This window comes from Octodon degus, unplaced genomic scaffold (genome assembly GCF_000260255.1).
Source record: "Octodon degus isolate 3935 unplaced genomic scaffold, OctDeg1.0 scaffold00094, whole genome shotgun sequence".
Taxonomy (NCBI): domain Eukaryota; kingdom Metazoa; phylum Chordata; class Mammalia; order Rodentia; family Octodontidae; genus Octodon; species Octodon degus.
This window is the reverse complement of record NW_004524670.1, coordinates 8,914,786-8,933,627: the sequence shown is the minus strand read 5'-3', so window position 1 is coordinate 8,933,627 and position 18,842 is coordinate 8,914,786. Positions and strand designations below refer to the sequence as shown.

The window sequence follows — 18,842 nt, the reverse complement described above, 5'->3', positions numbered from 1 at the left end:
TGCACTTGCCAGGCAAGTGCTTATTCTACTGAGCTATCTCCCTGGCCCTTTGTGACTGTTCTTTGATACTACACCAAACCTGAGCACATGATATTTTAAAAAGTATAGTTGTAACGTGGAGTCTGTAGCCATACCATTGAACTGTTTTGCAGTGGTGTAGTAAAGCCCACTGATCCATCTTAGCTAGGAGCCTGTGTTTGTGTGACTTTTTATAAGATACACTAGTCGTTTGGAATATTGGTTCACTGACTTCAGAATGTAGATTAAAAAAAAATACAGCATTAAAAAGTCATTTTTTTTTACAATCATCTAACTCATTAGAATAAAATTTAAGATGCTGTCAAGGTCACAAATGGCTGATAAATCATTAAAATTATGGGTTTTTTACCTTAAAGACTTAAATTTCATTGCCAGCACATGCTATCAGTGGATTTCCTGAGGGCACTTTGGTCGTCCTTGGAGGGACTTTCCGCAGCTGCTGAGGCAGGCAGGTCTTTCCCACAGACATGGTGTTCTGTACAGTGGTTGGGCTCAGCTCCCCGCTCGCTCACACCGTGCCTCCTGCCAGGGCTCTCTCACTTCTGTGAGCAGCGCAAGTGCTGTGGGCTAACTTCTGTTTCCACGTGCAGAATACTAAGAAGCTACTCACAGGTGGATTCAAGCAAACATACTTTTTGCTGCCAAGTACAGCAGTTCTTAAGGAGAGCTGCTGATGAGCCTGCAGTAGTGAAGAGGACAGAGAACAGGAGGGCAGTTAGGCGTCACCTCCATTCCCACCATGGCCCAGCAGTCCTACCTGCTGTCCCTTGTTGCTGTGCTTACCATGTAGATGCCTTCAAGAAGAAATTTTGCTTCTGTTCTGTCTTTTGAGACAAAGTTCTTGCTGTGTATTTCGGGCTGGCCTGGAACTCATTATGTAGCCCAGGTTGACCTCAGCAAGCCTGCCTCAGACTCCTAAGGCTGGGATTATGGTACAGGTATGTTCCACCACACCTGGTGAGGGAGTTGTTTTGACCTTACAAAACCTCAGAAAAGGTCTCAGACATGCCACTTGTCCAGGAGGTCTGCTTTGAGAATCACTATCTGACTTTTTGAACTGCCTTTCAGCCAGACTGTGGGCCTCCACAAAGAGTCCTTAACTCTTAAAAACACTTTTTCCTCCTCTTTGAATGCCCCCTGCAAGCCTTCAACTTTACTTTAGAACCCTTCACTGAATTTTTATTTCTGCTTGTATAACATCTACCACCTCTTACATTGTGAACCCTTTAAAAACATTTCTTTGAGGATATTACTGAGATACTTAAATGTGTTTTCTAGTACTGTATGTAATTTTATAAAATACTGGGTCTCAGTGAAGTATTTTTATACAAGTATCTAACATATTTTCATCATGTCATCCCCCTTACATAAATTTTTAAAATGTCTACTGCCCTCTGTTTGCTCTGAGTTTGTTTAAAGTTTGTTTTGCCCTCTTTACCTTTGTGGCTGTCTTCAAACGTGTGCTGACCTCTGGCAATGTTATTTTAGAGAGTAAAACACTAAACAGCCAGTTGGAAGGGTCTAGCCAGTCAGACTGTAGACAAAGTGCGCAACAGGTTCCACTTAGTTTTATGAACTCTCCCGGCAGTGTTATGTTTTGTTGGAAACAGGGTCCTGGCATGCTGACTGATCTTAGACACACAGTGCTCCTGCCTGAGCCTCCGGAGTAGCCAGGCCTCCCCGCGTACGCCCTTGCGCCTGGCGCCTTTCTAGTGCTAAGTGCTTTCAGAAGTCAGCTTATCCTCTCACAAGACATTAGAACATTCAGATGTGTTCACTGAAATTTCATCTTTTTTGTGGTTTGTTTTGAGCCTCATTTTCCTTTTCTGCCTTAATAGCTGAATTTTAAAGGATTTGCTGCTGACTGTTGAAGTGACATTGAATCAAATTAAGATAGATGATACAGAAAATCTTTAAATTTTATGAATTTTTATGGAAAGACAGTAGGCAGTTTTAAAAATAAATGATTTAGCCATATAGTCCAAAAAAATTAAATAGGTGCAATTCTTATATGCCCAAACACATATTGGGCAGCAAGGGAGTGATTCTTTAGTGATTTTTATATTAAATATTTCCTGACAGATATACAAAATTAATGAAGCTTGATGCTTTATAAATATTTTCTAATTGAATTCTCATAAACAGTCTCCAAAGCCAATATAATTGCCTTCATCGTAATATCAAACATGTTTACTGGTGTTAAATACCCTAGTAAGAATTAAAGTGTTCAAAATCAGTTTTTCTTCCTGGGCTCCAGAGTCCAGGCCATTGCTGTAATAAACTACATTATCTTCCCTACTATGTCTCATCCTTTTTGTTTCATATCTTTGTTTTTATTTTGTTTCTTTTATTTTTTATTTTTCTTTTCTTTTTTGATGCAGGATCTTGCTATGCAGCAGCTCCGACTCAGCGATCCTCCTGTCTCAGCTCCCCAGTGTTGGGATTATAGACATGCACTGGTTTTGGTGGCTGGTAGAGACCACCCAGGGTTCTGGGGTGGCTCGGCTTGCCGTACTGGGGATTGAACTCAGAACCTTGCGCTTGCCAGGCAGTACAATCTCCCGTGCTATCTCTCCAGCCCCATACCTTTGTTTTTATTTGCTTCGCTTTGCTTTGTCTGCTTTTTTCTGATTTTGCAGTAAGTATATTGGTTAGAACTGTGTTGTAAGACCCCTTCCCAGTGCACCTTACACCAAATTGGCATCCCCTACTTTCTTCTTCCTCTTGTAGTTAGCATTTTAACCATTCTTTTGTTACTGGAAGTTCTACTTTCTTCTTCCATTTTTGACTCTGATATTTATGCCCAGTTTATGTGACTAGATGTTAAGTTCTTGGGAGCAGAAAGACTCAATTATAGGTGCCTTCGAATTTAGCATGGTGTTAGGTTGTCAGTGTATTGAACAGAAAGCTATTGTAACATTAATAATCAATTTTGTATTTAGAAATAGAGTGGCAGAGTTGAAATGGTGTTTGAGATCACCCAGTTCAACTCCCTTAGTCTGTAGCTAAGTTAGGAAGAGACAAACCAGAGCAGGACCATGGGGTTCTTGTAGTCTGTGTCTCTCGACTCTGTGCAGACTTTGAGGCAGACAGACACACAGCTTGGTCCTGCTCAGAGAAACATTTTCTCTTCATTGCATCCCTGTAATATTCTGTTCTTCTTCTTCTTTTTTTTTTTTTTTTTTTTTCCCAAGCTGCTATTTTTCATTCTTCACTGGTTTCACAGAAGCTAGGCTAATGGCTCTCAGTAAGTACCTAGGAAACCAAATTAATAATGGAAAGGTTATTTGTGGACAGTAAACTCAAGAGGACAGGATGCATGTCAGCTGGGGGCCAGGGAGGCGGCCTCGGTCACTTATCTGCAGCAGAAACCACCTGTGAGTGAGCAGTGGACATAATTCCAGGGCTTTTTGTATATGTTTTATACAACTAATTCATGCTTGACATTCTGTCATTTATGTTGCTACCACTCATTAAGGTAACACTAGACCTGACTCGTGTTTTCTACTTTTTATTTGTAGTACATCTCATCTGTTTCATATTTAGAGTTTCAGGGACCTTGCTGTTGTTACTGCCTTTATTTCTTCATTTCTTAGCCTGACATACATTAGAATCTACTTTGCCATAAAGATTTAATTAATAAGTCTAGAAATGCCCTTTTTCTATTCCCTTTCTTTCAAGTAAAAAGGTTGCTTGATTATTGTTAGAAACTACCGTTACGCAATTAATACATTCAGCTGATGTCTAAAGACTGGCCAATGACCACAGGGTATTTTCTGTCAGGGTGACTCAGAAACTATTTAAAATTTTTTTTGATAAAAATTCCAGACTGATTGAGCCTCAGAAAGAATGCTTTTCAAAATAAAAAATAAAGGCATTGTTGGTTCATGTCTTGGAATCGGTGGCATTGTTCATTTATCCTTTATTCAACAGGGTCAAACAGTCAGTCTTGCATTTTTTGGTAGGCGTCATGAAACATTTTCAAGATTCTATGTAAGGAGTTTTTGTAAATGAAACCAGACTGCTGAAAATCTCTTAGGAAGATGGAGCTGAGGTTTGCAACAATGAGGAGGGCAACAAAATGTGCCTTTTATAAATGATACATTTGAGGTAGGAAAGGAATAGACAGTCCTTTCATAGAGCAGATGGTATAACTTGAACATATGACAAAAACAGAGCTGCTCTTTCAGAAAGACACTAAAATAAAAATCAGACATTAGCAGTTCTGATGCTACTTCTTAGCTCTGTGGCCTCAGATAAGTTTTTTAAAAAGTCTCTGAGCTTCACTTTATATATATCTGTAAAGTAAAGATACTGTCCTCTGCCTTGCTTCCTTCGCAACACTGAGGTTTTGGACCACATTTTGAAACTATAATTAATAGTGTTTTCTTGATCATTTTGCTTCCATGTTTTTTGCTGAGAAGAAGGATAGTCCACTTGGAGAGGACAGAACAGACACTGTCATGAGGAAACTTAAGTTCATAGATTAGAAACCATGCAGTGTACTGTAGATGCTGCACATCTTCCTCTAGGCATATTTAGTGCGTGAATAACCATCATGCTGATACCTGGCTCTAGTGAGCTCGCGGGTCAGCTGCAGGCAGTAGGTTTCAGTGGAGTGGCCAGTGTCTGTCTGAGGAAAGCCTTCTGCCTTTGACCCCATTAGTACTTTTATTGTGATTTTAATGGTCATTGAAGTTATATTTTATATATTTTTGGTTGAATCTAACTTGGAAATGGCAAAGGCGAGGGGAGGCAGGCAGCTAAAACTCAGCCAGAACTTCAGATTGTACAAGGAAAGTATATACAAGGCATATTGTGCCATATTCTCCTATAAGCATTTGTATGCCCATTGCAATTTTACATAGTATACTGTATATAAAATTTTTACATTCTACTTTTAAAACTTGGCATTATAATAGCATATTTTCTGTTTTAGTAGATCTGATAACTACTTAATATTATTTGAAGTAGATTCATCGTACTTAGCTATTTTCCATACTATTAAAAATGCAGATGTTTTTGATAGACTTTTCCCTTCACTTAAAATGGTCCTCAGTTCTTATTTGTTTGTTTATGATAGTAAGACACTGTATTAAAAGCACAAGATGGCTGTGGCATCTCCTTCCATGTAAGCTCTGACTTTCAGCTCTTCCTCCTCATCAGATCTTGGAGTCGCTGTGGATTGTGATGAGTCGGAACGTAAGCCTGCTGTTCACTACAGTCACCACGCTCCTAACCATCCTTTTCTACAGTGGCACTGCCCTCCTCAATTTTGTACTCTCTCTGGTATGTATAGCTAGATAAATGTACATCACAGTTCTTTCTCCGTTAAAGCGCTTTATTGATTCTTTTTGCGTTTATGGGTATGTACAGTTTCCAGAGTGTGATTGTTCAGGAGATACTGTCTTTTATTTTGCAGATAATTTTCCTGACCACACTGTTTTATCTGTTAAGTTCCAGTGATGAGTACTACAAGCCAGTGAAGTGGGTGATAAGCCTGACACCACTGTCTCAGCCAGGTCCATCATCTAATATTATTGGCCAGTCTGTGGAAGAAGCTATCAGGTAGGGATAAGATTTGTGCTTGTTATTCTCTTTACCAAGTGCTCAGAGCCTGCTTGGCAAGCTCGAAGTCCTGAGTTTGATTTCCAGTACCAAAAGAAAGACCAAATGCTTTCCAGGAGAAGCCTCTTTTCTGTCTTGCACGTCATAGTAATATTCCTCACTAAACTAGTGAAAGACTGGTATCCTCAAGATTTTCATCTCATTTTGAGAGGATCGTATGACTGCGTATATTTGTAAGGGAATAAAGTCCCAAAGACTTGGATAGCCCACTCCCTAGTCTATGGTTTACAAAATGGCCTGTCAGCTTCCCATCTGCAGCTTCTTAGTGTAGGTCGGTCCCCATATCACTTGCTCAAGAAACCTCCGTCTTCTACCACTTTGGACCCTGCCTCCCCTCAGGAATTCTAGCTTTGATCCTGCAGGGGTGTAGATGTTCTTCCTGTTTCTTCCTTTCTCCCTCGGTTTGGAAGGCTGTGCCCTCTCAGGCAGGAAAAGGTTGGACGCTAGAAGCACAAGTTTCCAAGACCTAGGCTGCGTGTGTAGAGTTGGCTTTGGTCAGAGACTTCCAACCTGTGTCTGGGTCTGGGTCCTTGTGTTGCAGGCTTGGTTTCTGAACGAGTTTCTTCTTCAATTTTCATGGCCTGTAAGCTCTTTCCAAGTTATTGGCTTCTGACCCTGCTTTTCTTTTCTTCTTCTTTGTGTCCCAAAGGAAGAGATGCTTCATAGTCCAGGCCTTTTGTAGCTTTCCCTTCAACCCCTATCCCTCATTGCTTCTTAGAATAACTCAGCATTTCTATTTCTTGTGAGTAGCTACTCAGATCCTTGTGTTATCAGTTAGTGCTGCTCTTTCTAGTACATCTTAACTAGAGGGTCTTACGCTTCTGTTGAATAGTGAATTTTTGCCTGGGATTTCTGTTTCAACAGACTTTAAAAATATACCATTGTTTGAACTAGCCACCCACATAAATCTTGCTTTGGCCTGTTAATCCTGCTTGCCTGACCTTGGCTTACTTTTCTTCCCGCTATGGTCATGTAACACCTAGGGAGCATGCCTCTTGATCTTGGAAACCCTCATATGTATTCCAGTGAGACACATGCTTCTGAGGTATATCATCTTTGAAAACTTCTCTAGGTTTTTCTCCTCTTTCCTGCTAGCAAGTTTTGAATAAAGATTTTACCAGTACGTTGTTCCTTGATTTGCTATCAAGTAAGTTTTTTAAAAATGCTCTTAGCACCAGTGTGGTGTTGTCAGGTGTCCACATGGGACCATTCATGTAAAGGATACAAGTGTAGGAATTTATGATTTAATGTAATAGCTTCCACAATGACGTTGTCTTCAGGAAAGTGTAGCTTTCACACCCCTCTTACACCTCTATGACTCTAGGTAATCATCCTTTTTGTATAAATGAAATGATGGAAATTCTAGCAATAGGTTGTCCTTTATCTATGTGATAATGTTTTGGCTCAAAAAAGCCTACACAAATTTGTACGAAAATGGAAAAGTAGGGGCTGGGGAGATGGCTCAGTGGAATAAGCGCTTCCCTGGCAAGTGCAAGGGCCTGAGTTCAATCCCTGGTTCCACCAAAAAAAAAAAAAAAAAAAAAAAGGGAAAAGTAACCTTCTGTCTTCCTGGTCAGATAAAGCCATTACAAAAGTCCTTTGCTCATAGATGTGACTTATTCTAACCCATACAGAAAAAAAAATATCCAACTTGTCACTAGAGAAGATGGTGCTTCATTTCCATATAGTAACCTTCTCATAAGAGCTTTTCTATTTTCAAATAACAATTCTTAAAGTTTCATTTATTTTGGAGACAAGGTCTTGCTATGTAGTCCAGGCTGGCCTCACCCCTTATGTACTGTATATACTCCTCTTGCCTCAGTGCCAGAGCACTGGTATTACAAGTGTTTTCTGCTGTGTCCAGCGTTCAGCTCACAGTACTTGAATTTTCTCATTTTGCTCTTTTCAAATGAGCCTTTGCTGACTGTCCTCTCAAGTGTTTGTCATTGAGTTGCTTTTTGTTTTTGTTCCAATTACACTGCCTCTTTTGTTTTGAATTTAATTCTTCAGTTGTGGCTGCTAGTTAAGTGGTAAGTAGAGCTATAATTTGCATTTAGACCTGACTGAAAGTTTATGATAATCCTGCCATTCTAGCACACCTTCCAGGATTTGCTGTTCGAGGGAGACAAAGTTAACTTTGCAGTACTGTTAAAACCATTCAGTGGATACAGTGAGGCCTGCAGCTAGACATTTAGTCTTCATCTCAGAAGAGAATTTGAGATTACAGAGTGCTGTGAATTGCAGAGATATGAGGAGAGACCTCTTGTACATATTAGATTTGCCCTGTGTTTTTAAGAATGTATACTGTTCACCATGCCAGTAGTCCTTGTCATGATTCCAAAGTAGGGACCAAATGTATTCATTTTATTAACATCTTGTTTTTTAAGATGACCAAAAGAATAACTGCCCTCTGTATCAGAAATATATTGTGGTCTTCTTGGATGGCAAATAGATTGATTTTTACTGAATTTGATAAATATGGAACACATTAGAGAATGTTTTATGGCTTGAGACATTTTTCTAACCAAAGCTGTACCTAGTTTTATAAATTAAAGATTGTAATTCAAGATGATTTTTATATTTATAGTCTAAATCCTTTGGGGTGTTTTTTTTGAGGCAGGGTCTCACTGTGTAGTTCAGGCTGGCCTTGAACTCACAGTGATCCTCTTATCTTAGCCTCCCATACTGGGATTATAGGTGTGTGCCACCATAGCTGGAGATTTTTTTTTTCTTGATCACATTTAAGACCTAAAATGTGCAAGTTTTATATTGACTCCTTAAGAGCCTTCTCATATAATGAGATACAGCTGTTCTAAGAGCTCTTGTCAGATTTTTCATTCTGAAGGATTGTGTTAGAAGTCTTTTCTCATGGAAAAAGATTTTAAGAGGAAAAATAATGTACAAACAATTATGAAAGTATTGTAATGTTCTTGAAGTACAGCTTGGTATGTAAATTATCAGCGATAACAAATTTTATAAGGGACAGTCATTAGTCATCATTAAAGTTGCAATTAATTGAAAATCATTAAGCTCATTTTGTGTTCCATTAATAACTTAACAATGGAATGAAGTTGGGGAGAACTGCATGACCAGAAATGGAAGGTGCCTGTTCCCACAGCTGGGCCTCGGGAAACGAAACATGTGGCTTCTTTCATGGTCACTGTGTTACTGAATTTTTGAACCTTGGCTTTTGTTTTATTTTGGAATTAGTATCTGAGCTACAGACTTTCGTGACTAGGTTTCATTTCATGAATCTCTGAGTTGCTGGCATGCACCCTTCATCCCCAGACCGTTTTCCTCCCTTCAGCAGCATGTGTCCTGAATGTGCACGTCACACCCTTCCTCCCCGGGGCTCCATTCTGCTTGCTCTGGTGGAGATATTGCACATTACTAAGTTGCATGTTGTCACGGCCTCAATGCAATTTAGTGTGTGTGATATTTTCACATGAGTGCATGCACACAGGTATGGCTCTTGCTTGCTGGGATGACAGCTTTTCAGCGCTAGTGGGTGTTAGGTCTCCTGATGAGTGAGATGGGAGAATATGTCTACTGTAGGGCCTGGATTTGGAAAGTAGACATGCTTCTGACCTCTGTGTCCTGATTTTAGAAAATTTAGTATGTTTTAATTGAGGAAAAGTCAGTGTGTGATTATTAGAAAATCAGCATTTCCATATTTTACTTTGAGCAAGTAAAAATTCATTGTGGAGAAATTCTGAAGGATTTAAGAGTAAAATCGGTATTTGTTTAAAATGTATAACAAGGGGGCTGGGAGATTTGGTGGTCTTGATTCCCAGCCCTGCATGCTGTGCCAGCGGGAACCCTGGGCGTGGTGGTACACACCTGTAATCCCAGCACTCCAGAGGTTGAGATAGGATAGCTTCGAGTTTGAGATTAGCCTGGGGGCCGCAAAAGTGAACACAAGGCCAGCCCAAACTGCATAGCGAGGGGCCCAGGGAGATAGCTCAATAGAATAAGTGCTTGCCTGGCAAGCGCAGGGTCCTGAGTTCAATCCCTGGTACCGCAAAAAACAAAACAAAGGGCATAGCAAGACCTTGTCTCAAAAAAAAAAAAAAAAAAAAAATGAATTTAAAGCTATAACAGAAGTATTATCATTTGTGTGCAATCTCCTAATATCAAAATAGACAGTGGTAAGCCCAAGGTCCCAAGTTCAATCCCTAGTACTGCAAAAAAAAAAAAAAAAAAAGTTAAAATATTCTTACATAGGGGCTGGGGAGATGGCTCAGGAGGATAAGCGCTTGACTGGCAAACGCAAGGATCTGAGTTCAATCCCCGGTTCCACCAAAAAAAAAAAAAAAAATATATATATATATATATATATATATATATTCTTACATATATTTGGGTAAATTAGATTAGCTGGAGTTCTTAAATAGTAATCAAAGACTGTAAGTACATGACTTTTAATCTACTTGGCAGGACTGGTTGATCTTATCTATCTGAATCTTTATTGTTTATAAGCTTCTAAGGAAAATAACCTTGAAGCTTTGTCTTTATGCAGTTTTTAATTGTGAAGCATTAAAAATTGCTACATAAATTTAATGGACTTATAATAGAACTGTTTTTGAGATACACTTATTTCGTCTTTGTCTACATAATTGAAACAGCCCGTGTTATTTTTGAGCATGACAGTGAAGCACCTATCATCTGTAGGCATTGTATAAGAACATAAAACTTGTATTAGTGACCAAAAAAATTAGTAATGTTACAGCCAAACTCTCCAGATTTCTAATGGCACACTAGTGTTGTATATCCTTCTGTCTGGGACAAAACCACTTTTTTGGGATAGAGGGTTTCTGTGTAAGCGGCCTTATCCTATGTCCCTCAGCAACTTTCTGGGTCTGAGCACAGAAGATGACATTCTACTCATGCTGGGAATCCATTGTTGGTCAGATTTTGGTACATTTTGCTGCAGAGCTGGGTTTCAAGGGCAAATGATCAAGGAGAAACAGAGTTTCTTTAGAAAGTTAGGGTAGAAGGCTGGGGAGATCATTCAGTAGCATAAGTGCCTGCCTCGTATGGTGCAAGGTCCTGAGTTCAATATCCAGTACACACACAGAAAAAAAGGTTAGCCTGGTTCATTTCCACATCATTGCAATAAAGTGAGTTACATGAACTTCTTGTTTTCCCAGTACTTATAAAAGGTATATTTATCCTGTACTATAGTCTATGTGTGCAGTAACATTATTTATAAAACACAGTGTACAATACATAATTTAAATACTACTTTATTGCTGAAGGAGCCAATGATCACTTGAACTATTGGGAAAAATGGGTCTGATAGCCTTATTCAATGGAGAGTTGACACAAACCTTCAATTTATTTTTAAAACATTGCTTCACAGTCTCTGTGAAATGGAATACAGCACAGTATACTTGTGATCAAAGGAGCTGGGATAGTTTTTCCACTTGGTAATTTTCAATGCTGTGTCTAAGTGCTCACCTATCTCTCTCCACTAGCTCATGTGTCAGTTGAGACATGCTACTTGCAGTGAGGATGGAAGATGGTAGCTGCTATTTCCAGCAGGAGGAACAGTCTGATAGTCTTGCTATTTGACCTTTAAAAAGAAGAGGGTGGCCCTGTGCATTCTGCACAGCCTTTTTGACTTTTATCATGCTCACATTCATTGCCTTGTTTCAGATCTCATTCCATGAAGAGTAGGTCATCTGATCAAATTCTGAGTTGTCATTTTTCTCTTACTCGGTTTAGTAAAGTAGCAAGAACAGTCTTGTAGGCCAAAAATGAGAGGGTACTGGTAGTTGATAGATAGCGGTGTGAACAAGACATAATTTCAATGCTGTACGGTAAAAGTACATTTAATAGGGTGTGTATCAGCGAACAGTATGAAAGCAAAATAAAAGCTGAGTGTGCACGACTCTTGTCATTTGTGCTCCACAAAGAGGTTTGGGTGGAGCGTAGCTGCATTGGAGGTCTGCAGCCTGCTTTTACAGTAGAGAGGAGCCCTGCTCTGTAGTGATACAGGATGGTGTGGGCAGGGAACATTTATAGGTGTGTAATATCAAGTTTGTGAGTTAGTAAGTGGCCTTGTTAGAAAAGAAACCTTTGGCTTAGTGGCTGATGTCAGTTACTTTGCCTGAGCTACCAAGACAGGGGAGGCAAAGAATTTCCACATCTTCTGAATTTGATTCTTGCCAATTGCTGAGTGCTGTGAAAGCGTAGAAATTTAAAGAGCAACTGTCAATAATGTTGGAAGAAACACTGAAATGAAAGATTCCAGAAGATGGAGCATAGGCACGTATTACATTTACAAAAGAAAAGGGCGACGGTGCAGGAAGACTAAATTACATAATTATTAGGGTGGTGGATCTGATGTGGGTTTTCTGTCAGTTTCTATAGTAGGTGCTTCCTCATCTGATAGTGGGTAGTGCAGAGGAAGCGTACCCCCTTGGCACCACGGATTCACACAGCATGAGTCATACAGACACCCTTGAGGATGCCACAAATCCAGATCTACTGTGGTTTTTGCAAGAGGTTTCCCCTTGATAGGAAGAGAAAGTGCTAACTGAATTTGGGTATCCAAAACAATGTTGATTGATTTGTTGGCACCAGTGAGTGTGTGAAGTGAGGGAAGGATCTTTCGTTGTTTGATTATAAGGAATATTTTCACATTGAGCATATTAATGATTTTATATGGCCCACTTGAGTAATATTATACATGATGTTAGTTATGTGCCAGATGAGGATTGTCTATTACGAGCAGTCTCTGATGGAGTGGGAGTCTGGCTGGGATCAAACCCAAGCAAGGTCTTGTGCATGCTAGGCAAGTAGTACATCACTGAGCTACATCTCTGGTCTCTTAAGAGTTTGTCTTTGCACTTGTGTTTTGAAATGCATGCTTTATCATATACTAAATGTCCATGTGTGATTTGTTTTACCATTGGCCTGTGTAGTCTACTTACTTGAATTGCTTGTCCACTCATTGGTGAATTTCCCAGTGCTTTAGTTATCAGTGCATTAAGAATATGATTTTTTGTTTTGCTTTGTTTTGAGGTAGTGCTGGGGATCACCAACAAGTGCTCACCAGCCCCCACCTCTTGGTTTTTGGGTTCTAAGAACCTGAGAGAGAAGTAATTCTGTGCTCAGCAGTATGTTATTGCTTACACAGCTTGATCTAACCTAGACCTTCTTGGTTTCCTCCTTGCCTTCATGAGATACATATCTTAATTGTTGTAATAATGAATTGTCATAAACTTAATAGTTTCAACATTAAGTTTATTATCTTCTAGTTTGTTTTGTATCTTCTAGTTTGAGAGAGAGGAAGTCCTAACATTAACATATCAACAGGACCATGTTCTTTCTGGCAAATTTAGATGGTTTTAGCTGATGGCCCCTTCATCTTTGTTTAAGGCCAACAGCAGAGCACCTTCAGAACTGTGTCTGCGCCCGGCTTCTCTCCTCAGGTCTCCTTACCTGGCTGACCCTGCTGCTTTCTTCCCCCTTAGCCTCTCTCCCTCCCTCCTGCTCTCGCTCTTTCTTTCTCTCAGTGATGGAGTACATACTCTGCTTAGAGTGTGTGAGGCCCTGGGTTCACTGCCCACCACAACCGAAAGTGACATGGAACATGTTGACTTCAGTTTCTTTGAATACATTCCTGAATCATCTGCTTCTGTTCTGGCATTTTAAGGAAACTTGAACTTCAGTGTTTTCTTTTTACTAATTTCCATTCTCAGCAGCAGGGTATGGAGATTGCCTTTCCTCTGTGTCCTCACCGACATTTGTTATCTTTGTGATAATAGTTATTTCAACAGACAGAGTGAAATTTTTCAATTTTATTTTGTATTTTTCTGATTAGTAACGTTGAACATTTTTTCATGTGTACCTGTTGGTTACTTGTACACTTTTGAGAAATATCTACTCAAATTTTTTGCCCATTTTAAAATTGTATTATGGGGCTGGTGAGATGGCTCAGTGGTCTAAAGCACCTACTTAGAACAAGCTAAGCTAAGCAAAGCACAGAGACCGGGGTTCAATCCCCCAGCACCACATGCCAGCCAGCCCCGCCCCCTGGTGGGCTGAGCTGGCCACACACACACAAAATAAATAAATAAATAAATAAATAAAATTAAAAAAAATTGTATTATGTTCTCTTATTGTTGAGTTCTTCAGATGTTTTAGATACTAACTATATCAAATATATGGCTTATACATATTTTCTACCATTTCATAGATTCTGTTGATATATTTCTGTGGTGTGCAACTTTTTAGTTTGATATAACCTTACTTGTCAAATTTATTTGTGTTGCTTCTGTCTTGGACTTTATATCTAAAAAAACCACATCCCAAACCAACGTCCTGGAGCTTTACCCCTGTGTTTTATTCTAGTAATATTACACATTTAAGTCTTTAACATGTTTGTGGCAAGGCCTTACTTAAGTCATTCATCTTACTGCTGGGTGGATTGAACCACTGGTGTTTGTGCCATCAGGGGGCTTTTTATTAATCTTATAAGAGACTGATGAAAGTGATTAGATTCATTGGACCGCAAGTGGTACAAGCCCTCACAATGGGACAGTCATGTATGGTTCAAGCCAGCAGAAACATGTCCATTTATTTTATATTGGTTTTTGTATGAAATAAGGGTCCATTTCATTTTTTTTTTTTTTTTTTTTTTTTTTTTTTTTTTTTTTAGTAGTTGGATAAATGAGTATGAAAATAACCCTTTAACAGTTTCTTTTTTGTTAAGACAGGTCTTGCTCTGCAGTTTACACTGGCCTTGAACCCACTATGTATTCCAGGCTGGCCTCAAACTCATGGCTGCTTCAGCCTCCTAAGTGCTGGAACCACGGGCATTCACCACCACATCCATTTTATTCTTTTTTTTTTTTTTTTGGCAGAACCGGGGATTGAGCTCAGGCCCTTGCACTTGCCAGGGAAGCGCTTATTCCACTGAGCCGTCTCCCCGGCCCCATTTTATTCTTTAGGACTTTTATAATTGGCTTAGCTAGATGATCTAGAATAATGTCTCCATCTCAAGAGGCTTCATTTTTTTTGGTACTGGGAATCGAACTCAGGACCTTGTGTTTGCTAGGCAGGTGCTAAACTTTCCTTTTCAGTTCAGATCACTTAAGCTTATGAAGTACAAACTTGTAGTTTTTATCAAAATCCTCTGGGTACTGGTCAAGTAGCCCAACCTCAAGAACTAATAACAGCAGCACCTGTAAACAGCTGCTGCTTATTGAGCTACTAATCAGCGCAGGGTCCATTCCTGGGTCTTCGCATGCTTGTCATTTAGCTTTTCTTGAACTGCTTTTTCTGCCAGTCCTCACTCACATTATACTGTAGATGTGAACTTCAGTCTCACACCTTGAGTAGATACTGTGTGATGTTAGAAATTGTGGCTTCTTCTTGTCCTGTTACTACAAAATTAAATAGAAACCAGGTAACTCAATATGTCTACTCCTAAGTGTTTACTAAGGAAAACCGAAGGCATATGTTCACACAGTTTAATGTTCACTCAGATGTTTAGAGCAGCACTATTGGTAATAGCCTTAAAGCTGGAATGGTCCATTTGAGCACATCAGCTGGTGACTGAGGAATTCCCGTAGAGAGGAGTCCTGCCAGCAATGAAAAGTAGCAGTGCCTGCCGTATAGATGAAGCTCAAAAGCACTATCCGTGATGAAAGTGTCCAGACACCAGAAGGTGCTTCCTGACGGTGTATGCAGTTTAGCAGCTGAATACAATCACTGAATGTGATTAAGATGAGGACTGTGTTATTTACATTTAACACAGGTTTTAAAAAAGCTACATAACATACAATTTTAGAAAAGACAAAATTATAGTGGGAGAGCATACCTAGTGGCTGTTGGGGTAGGAGTGGATTGACTTTAAAGAGCACACTGGAACATTTTGGAGTGATGGAAGTATTGTAAATGTAATGGTGAGTATGTAAATTAGGTTGAGATTTACTGAACTGCACATTCAGAATTGGTAAGTTTTATTGTTTGTAAATTGTAGATCAATATAGCAGATATATTGAAAGAAGAAAGACTTGCTATGAACTTAAAAGTGCTTTAAAAAAAAAAAGTTCTAGGGTGTTTTGCTGTGCTGTTTTATAAAATTTGTATTCCAGATCATGAAGAATGAGGTAGAGTGGAATGTATTCTGTGCATCCCACATTGGGTTACATAAGTATGTTCAGTAATTACAAACAATATTTAGTGCCTTTAACGTTCACAAAATTATTTTAGAATCGCCTTAATGAGAATATTAAAATCACATTGCCAGATGTAAAAGGAAGGAGACTGTGTGTTGTTTCTTACAGTTGGTCTTTTTTGGGGTTGAGCTTTGCTTAATTGCTGTCTAGAGGGGTGATTTGGTTGTGTTATTGTTTTGTACTTTTGGTGCCAACTTGTTTTTGACTTAAAGTATTTTAACTCATGTGAAGGAAGTACCACATTGTACCTTTTGGCATTGACCCTCCACTGGTTTTAGCCAAATTCCAGCCCCCCACCCCCACAGCACCCTTCTCCTTTGGTCTCTGGGAACACTACACTCCATTGATTTTCCTTCTCCTACAAAAATGATTTCATGCCCTTCGACTGTTGTATCTCTGTCCTTAGGTCCCTCATAAAAACACAACCTTCTGCTCAGTTTTCTCTGCATTTGCCCCTCAACGGTGTCTTTTCCTTTCTTATAACTAATCTGTTTTGGTATACCTCAAATCTCACATTCTGTATTTCGTGTTTAGCTTTCTGTTATTTAAACTTCTTCCGAGCCAGTTTTACAGACCATTTAACTCAGCGCTGCCCTAAATCTACTTTTCTTTCTTCCGTTTCTCTTCCATTCTTCTGGCCTTCTACATATCTTTGAGATACTTTCATTTTCCTTCTAAAGTTAAAGCCTAAAAGTTGTTTTCTCTTTCTATCTGACTATTCAGTTAGCATTTAGGTCATTTTTGTATTTCTGTGGAATATCTTCCTTCCTTTGTGTCCTTGTGATGCCACCTTTCATCTAGGTCCTGTTAGGAAGGGTCGTGTGGTGCCTCTATGACATTACTGAGTGGAAGTGCTTCGTCAGGATAGCGAGTGAGGTTTCGTCATTGGGGATCCACTCTCTCCCCAGACCCACGTCCAAGACCTGTGCTAAGTAGCTGAACCAGCACATTCCTAAGTTTTACTTTGCTTGTAGCACACAACTCCTGGGACACTCGATAATGACAGCTTGGCATTTGTGTGTACGTTGCTACCGTTACACCACAGGTGTTTTGATGATGGCTTTTCCTTCTCCTGAATGCACGAGAGTACGCCCCTTGGCCCTGCATAGCCTGGGCTTTACAGTCTGTGATGCCATGGGACCGCGTCAGACTTGCTGCCCTGGTGCTGTCTGGGCACCGTCCTCGCTGCCTCTGCAGTGCTGCCTGATTGGTCTGTTCCAGAGCTTCATGTACCAGGTCCTTCTCAGTCATGGAGTATACGGCTATTTCTTTTTTGGCGGAACCGGGGATTGAACTCAGATCCTTGCGTTTGCCAGTCAAGCGCTTATCCTACTGAGCCATCTCCCCCATACATGGCTATTTCTAACTCACTGCATTTTCCTCCTCAGTTTTACTTTGGAGAATTTCTTTCTCACAAATTCTTCCTACTTCTCCTTGGAGAAGTTTCTTTGTACTTAAAGAAATGCAGTAGAATTTTGGTAGCAAGCAAAGAGAGATTGACTGTTTCTCACGTGCCCTCTCCTCCCCCTTCCTCTGTCTCCTGACCCTGCTTCCCTGGTCCTTGAGCCCAGCCACACATGTGCTCTGTTACCGAGCTACACCCTCCAGCTCATTGCAGTTTAATTCCATACCTAGACACATGTTCTTCACTCTTGTAAAATATCGTCATCATGAGTAAAATGTGTGCTTCAGAAGTGGAAAGATGATAAATTATTTCGGTGAATGGGGCATTTTAAGTATTTCATTTACTTTTATCAGAGATTTTTAAAGAGCAATTGGATACTAAAAGTCTTATATTTTTCTCCAATAAAATTTAGAGTGTTAAAATAAGGACATTATATTTCTTTGTAGTAAAATGAAGGTGTTTTCAGGCTGGTAAAAAATTGAAAACTATTACCAGAGTTGGAATGAAGTAGTCTCAAAATCTTGCTTTTCCTGAAGCACAGATGATGTGTTTATTAACCCTCTCTTTTATCTTTGGGTGTCCTAGAGGGGTGTTTGATGCCTCCCTCAAAATGGCTGGCTTCTATGGACTGTACACCTGGCTGACTCACACTATATTTGGCATCAACATTGTCTTCATACCATCAGGTAACCGTCATGTCATAACTTCCTCTGATCTCCGTTTAAGGAGGCAGCCTAGTTACATTCATTAGGAATTGGCCTCTTTCTCAGATTTAGTCTGCATTTTGTGGCTCAAGATGTAGTTCAGACTAGGAGCAGAAGCGTAGTTTATGGTGTGCCTATTACTGTCCTCCCAGTACTAGAGCCGTACCTAGGAATAGAAAGCTCTGCCTAAACATTTGCTAAAAGGAATGAGTATCTTAGCACTTGGTGGCCAATATGTGAATTGAACTAATTGGTAGGAGCAATGTATTGTCACATAGCTTTGTCCCAGGAGCCAGATGACTGTGTTTGAGAGAACACATAAGCTACTTACTGGCCACCCTTTTCTCTCTTCTCCTTACAGTTGTCCTTCCTTTATTCCTGTTGCTTCGTTTTCCTAAATTTCCTTGCCTTCTACATTTGCTGCTACCTGTATGCATCATTTCTCCTACCTGTATGCATCCCCTTTCTTTACATTCGCAAGTTCATTGATGTTCTTTTCTCCTGTGGTGCCCATTAGCTGACCCTGATTTGCAGGCACCCCGAGAGCATGTGGAGGTTATTGTTTTCCAATCACCCTGTAAAGGTCCACAGAAATAGCTCAGTGGTCTTAAGAGCTGGCCTAGCAAGCTGGAGGACTGGTTGGATGCCCAGCACCACTTGCTGTGCCAGCCCCGCCTCTGAGCTGCAGAGGGAGACCCTGTACCAAATACATTGATTTAAATTTAAAAAATTGAAATTCTAATCGCGCCCTGTAAGACAGGAACATTGATGGTGGTCTTGTTGCATAGGTGAAAATCCAGAATTTTCCAAACATGATTAGTGGTCAGACTAAAGTTAGAGTCCACCTCTGCTTGCCTGTAGTCTGGAGGGAAG

The 18,842-nt window shown here is 39.9% G+C and overlaps 1 protein-coding gene across 2 annotated transcripts in view; it reads left to right on the top strand.

Annotated features, from left to right (window-relative positions):
- The window catches only part of Tmem245 (transmembrane protein 245), a 104,534-nt gene that overhangs the window by 69,263 nt on the left and 16,429 nt on the right, over positions 1 to 18,842 (top strand). For both annotated transcript variants that reach the window (XM_004638078.2, XM_023722952.1), the window contains 3 exons: positions 5,206 to 5,328; positions 5,462 to 5,607; positions 17,851 to 17,951. In XM_004638078.2, the coding sequence (XP_004638135.1) occupies positions 5,206 to 5,328; positions 5,462 to 5,607; positions 17,851 to 17,951 (370 nt within the window). The remainder of the gene's footprint in view (positions 1 to 5,205; positions 5,329 to 5,461; positions 5,608 to 17,850; positions 17,952 to 18,842) is intronic.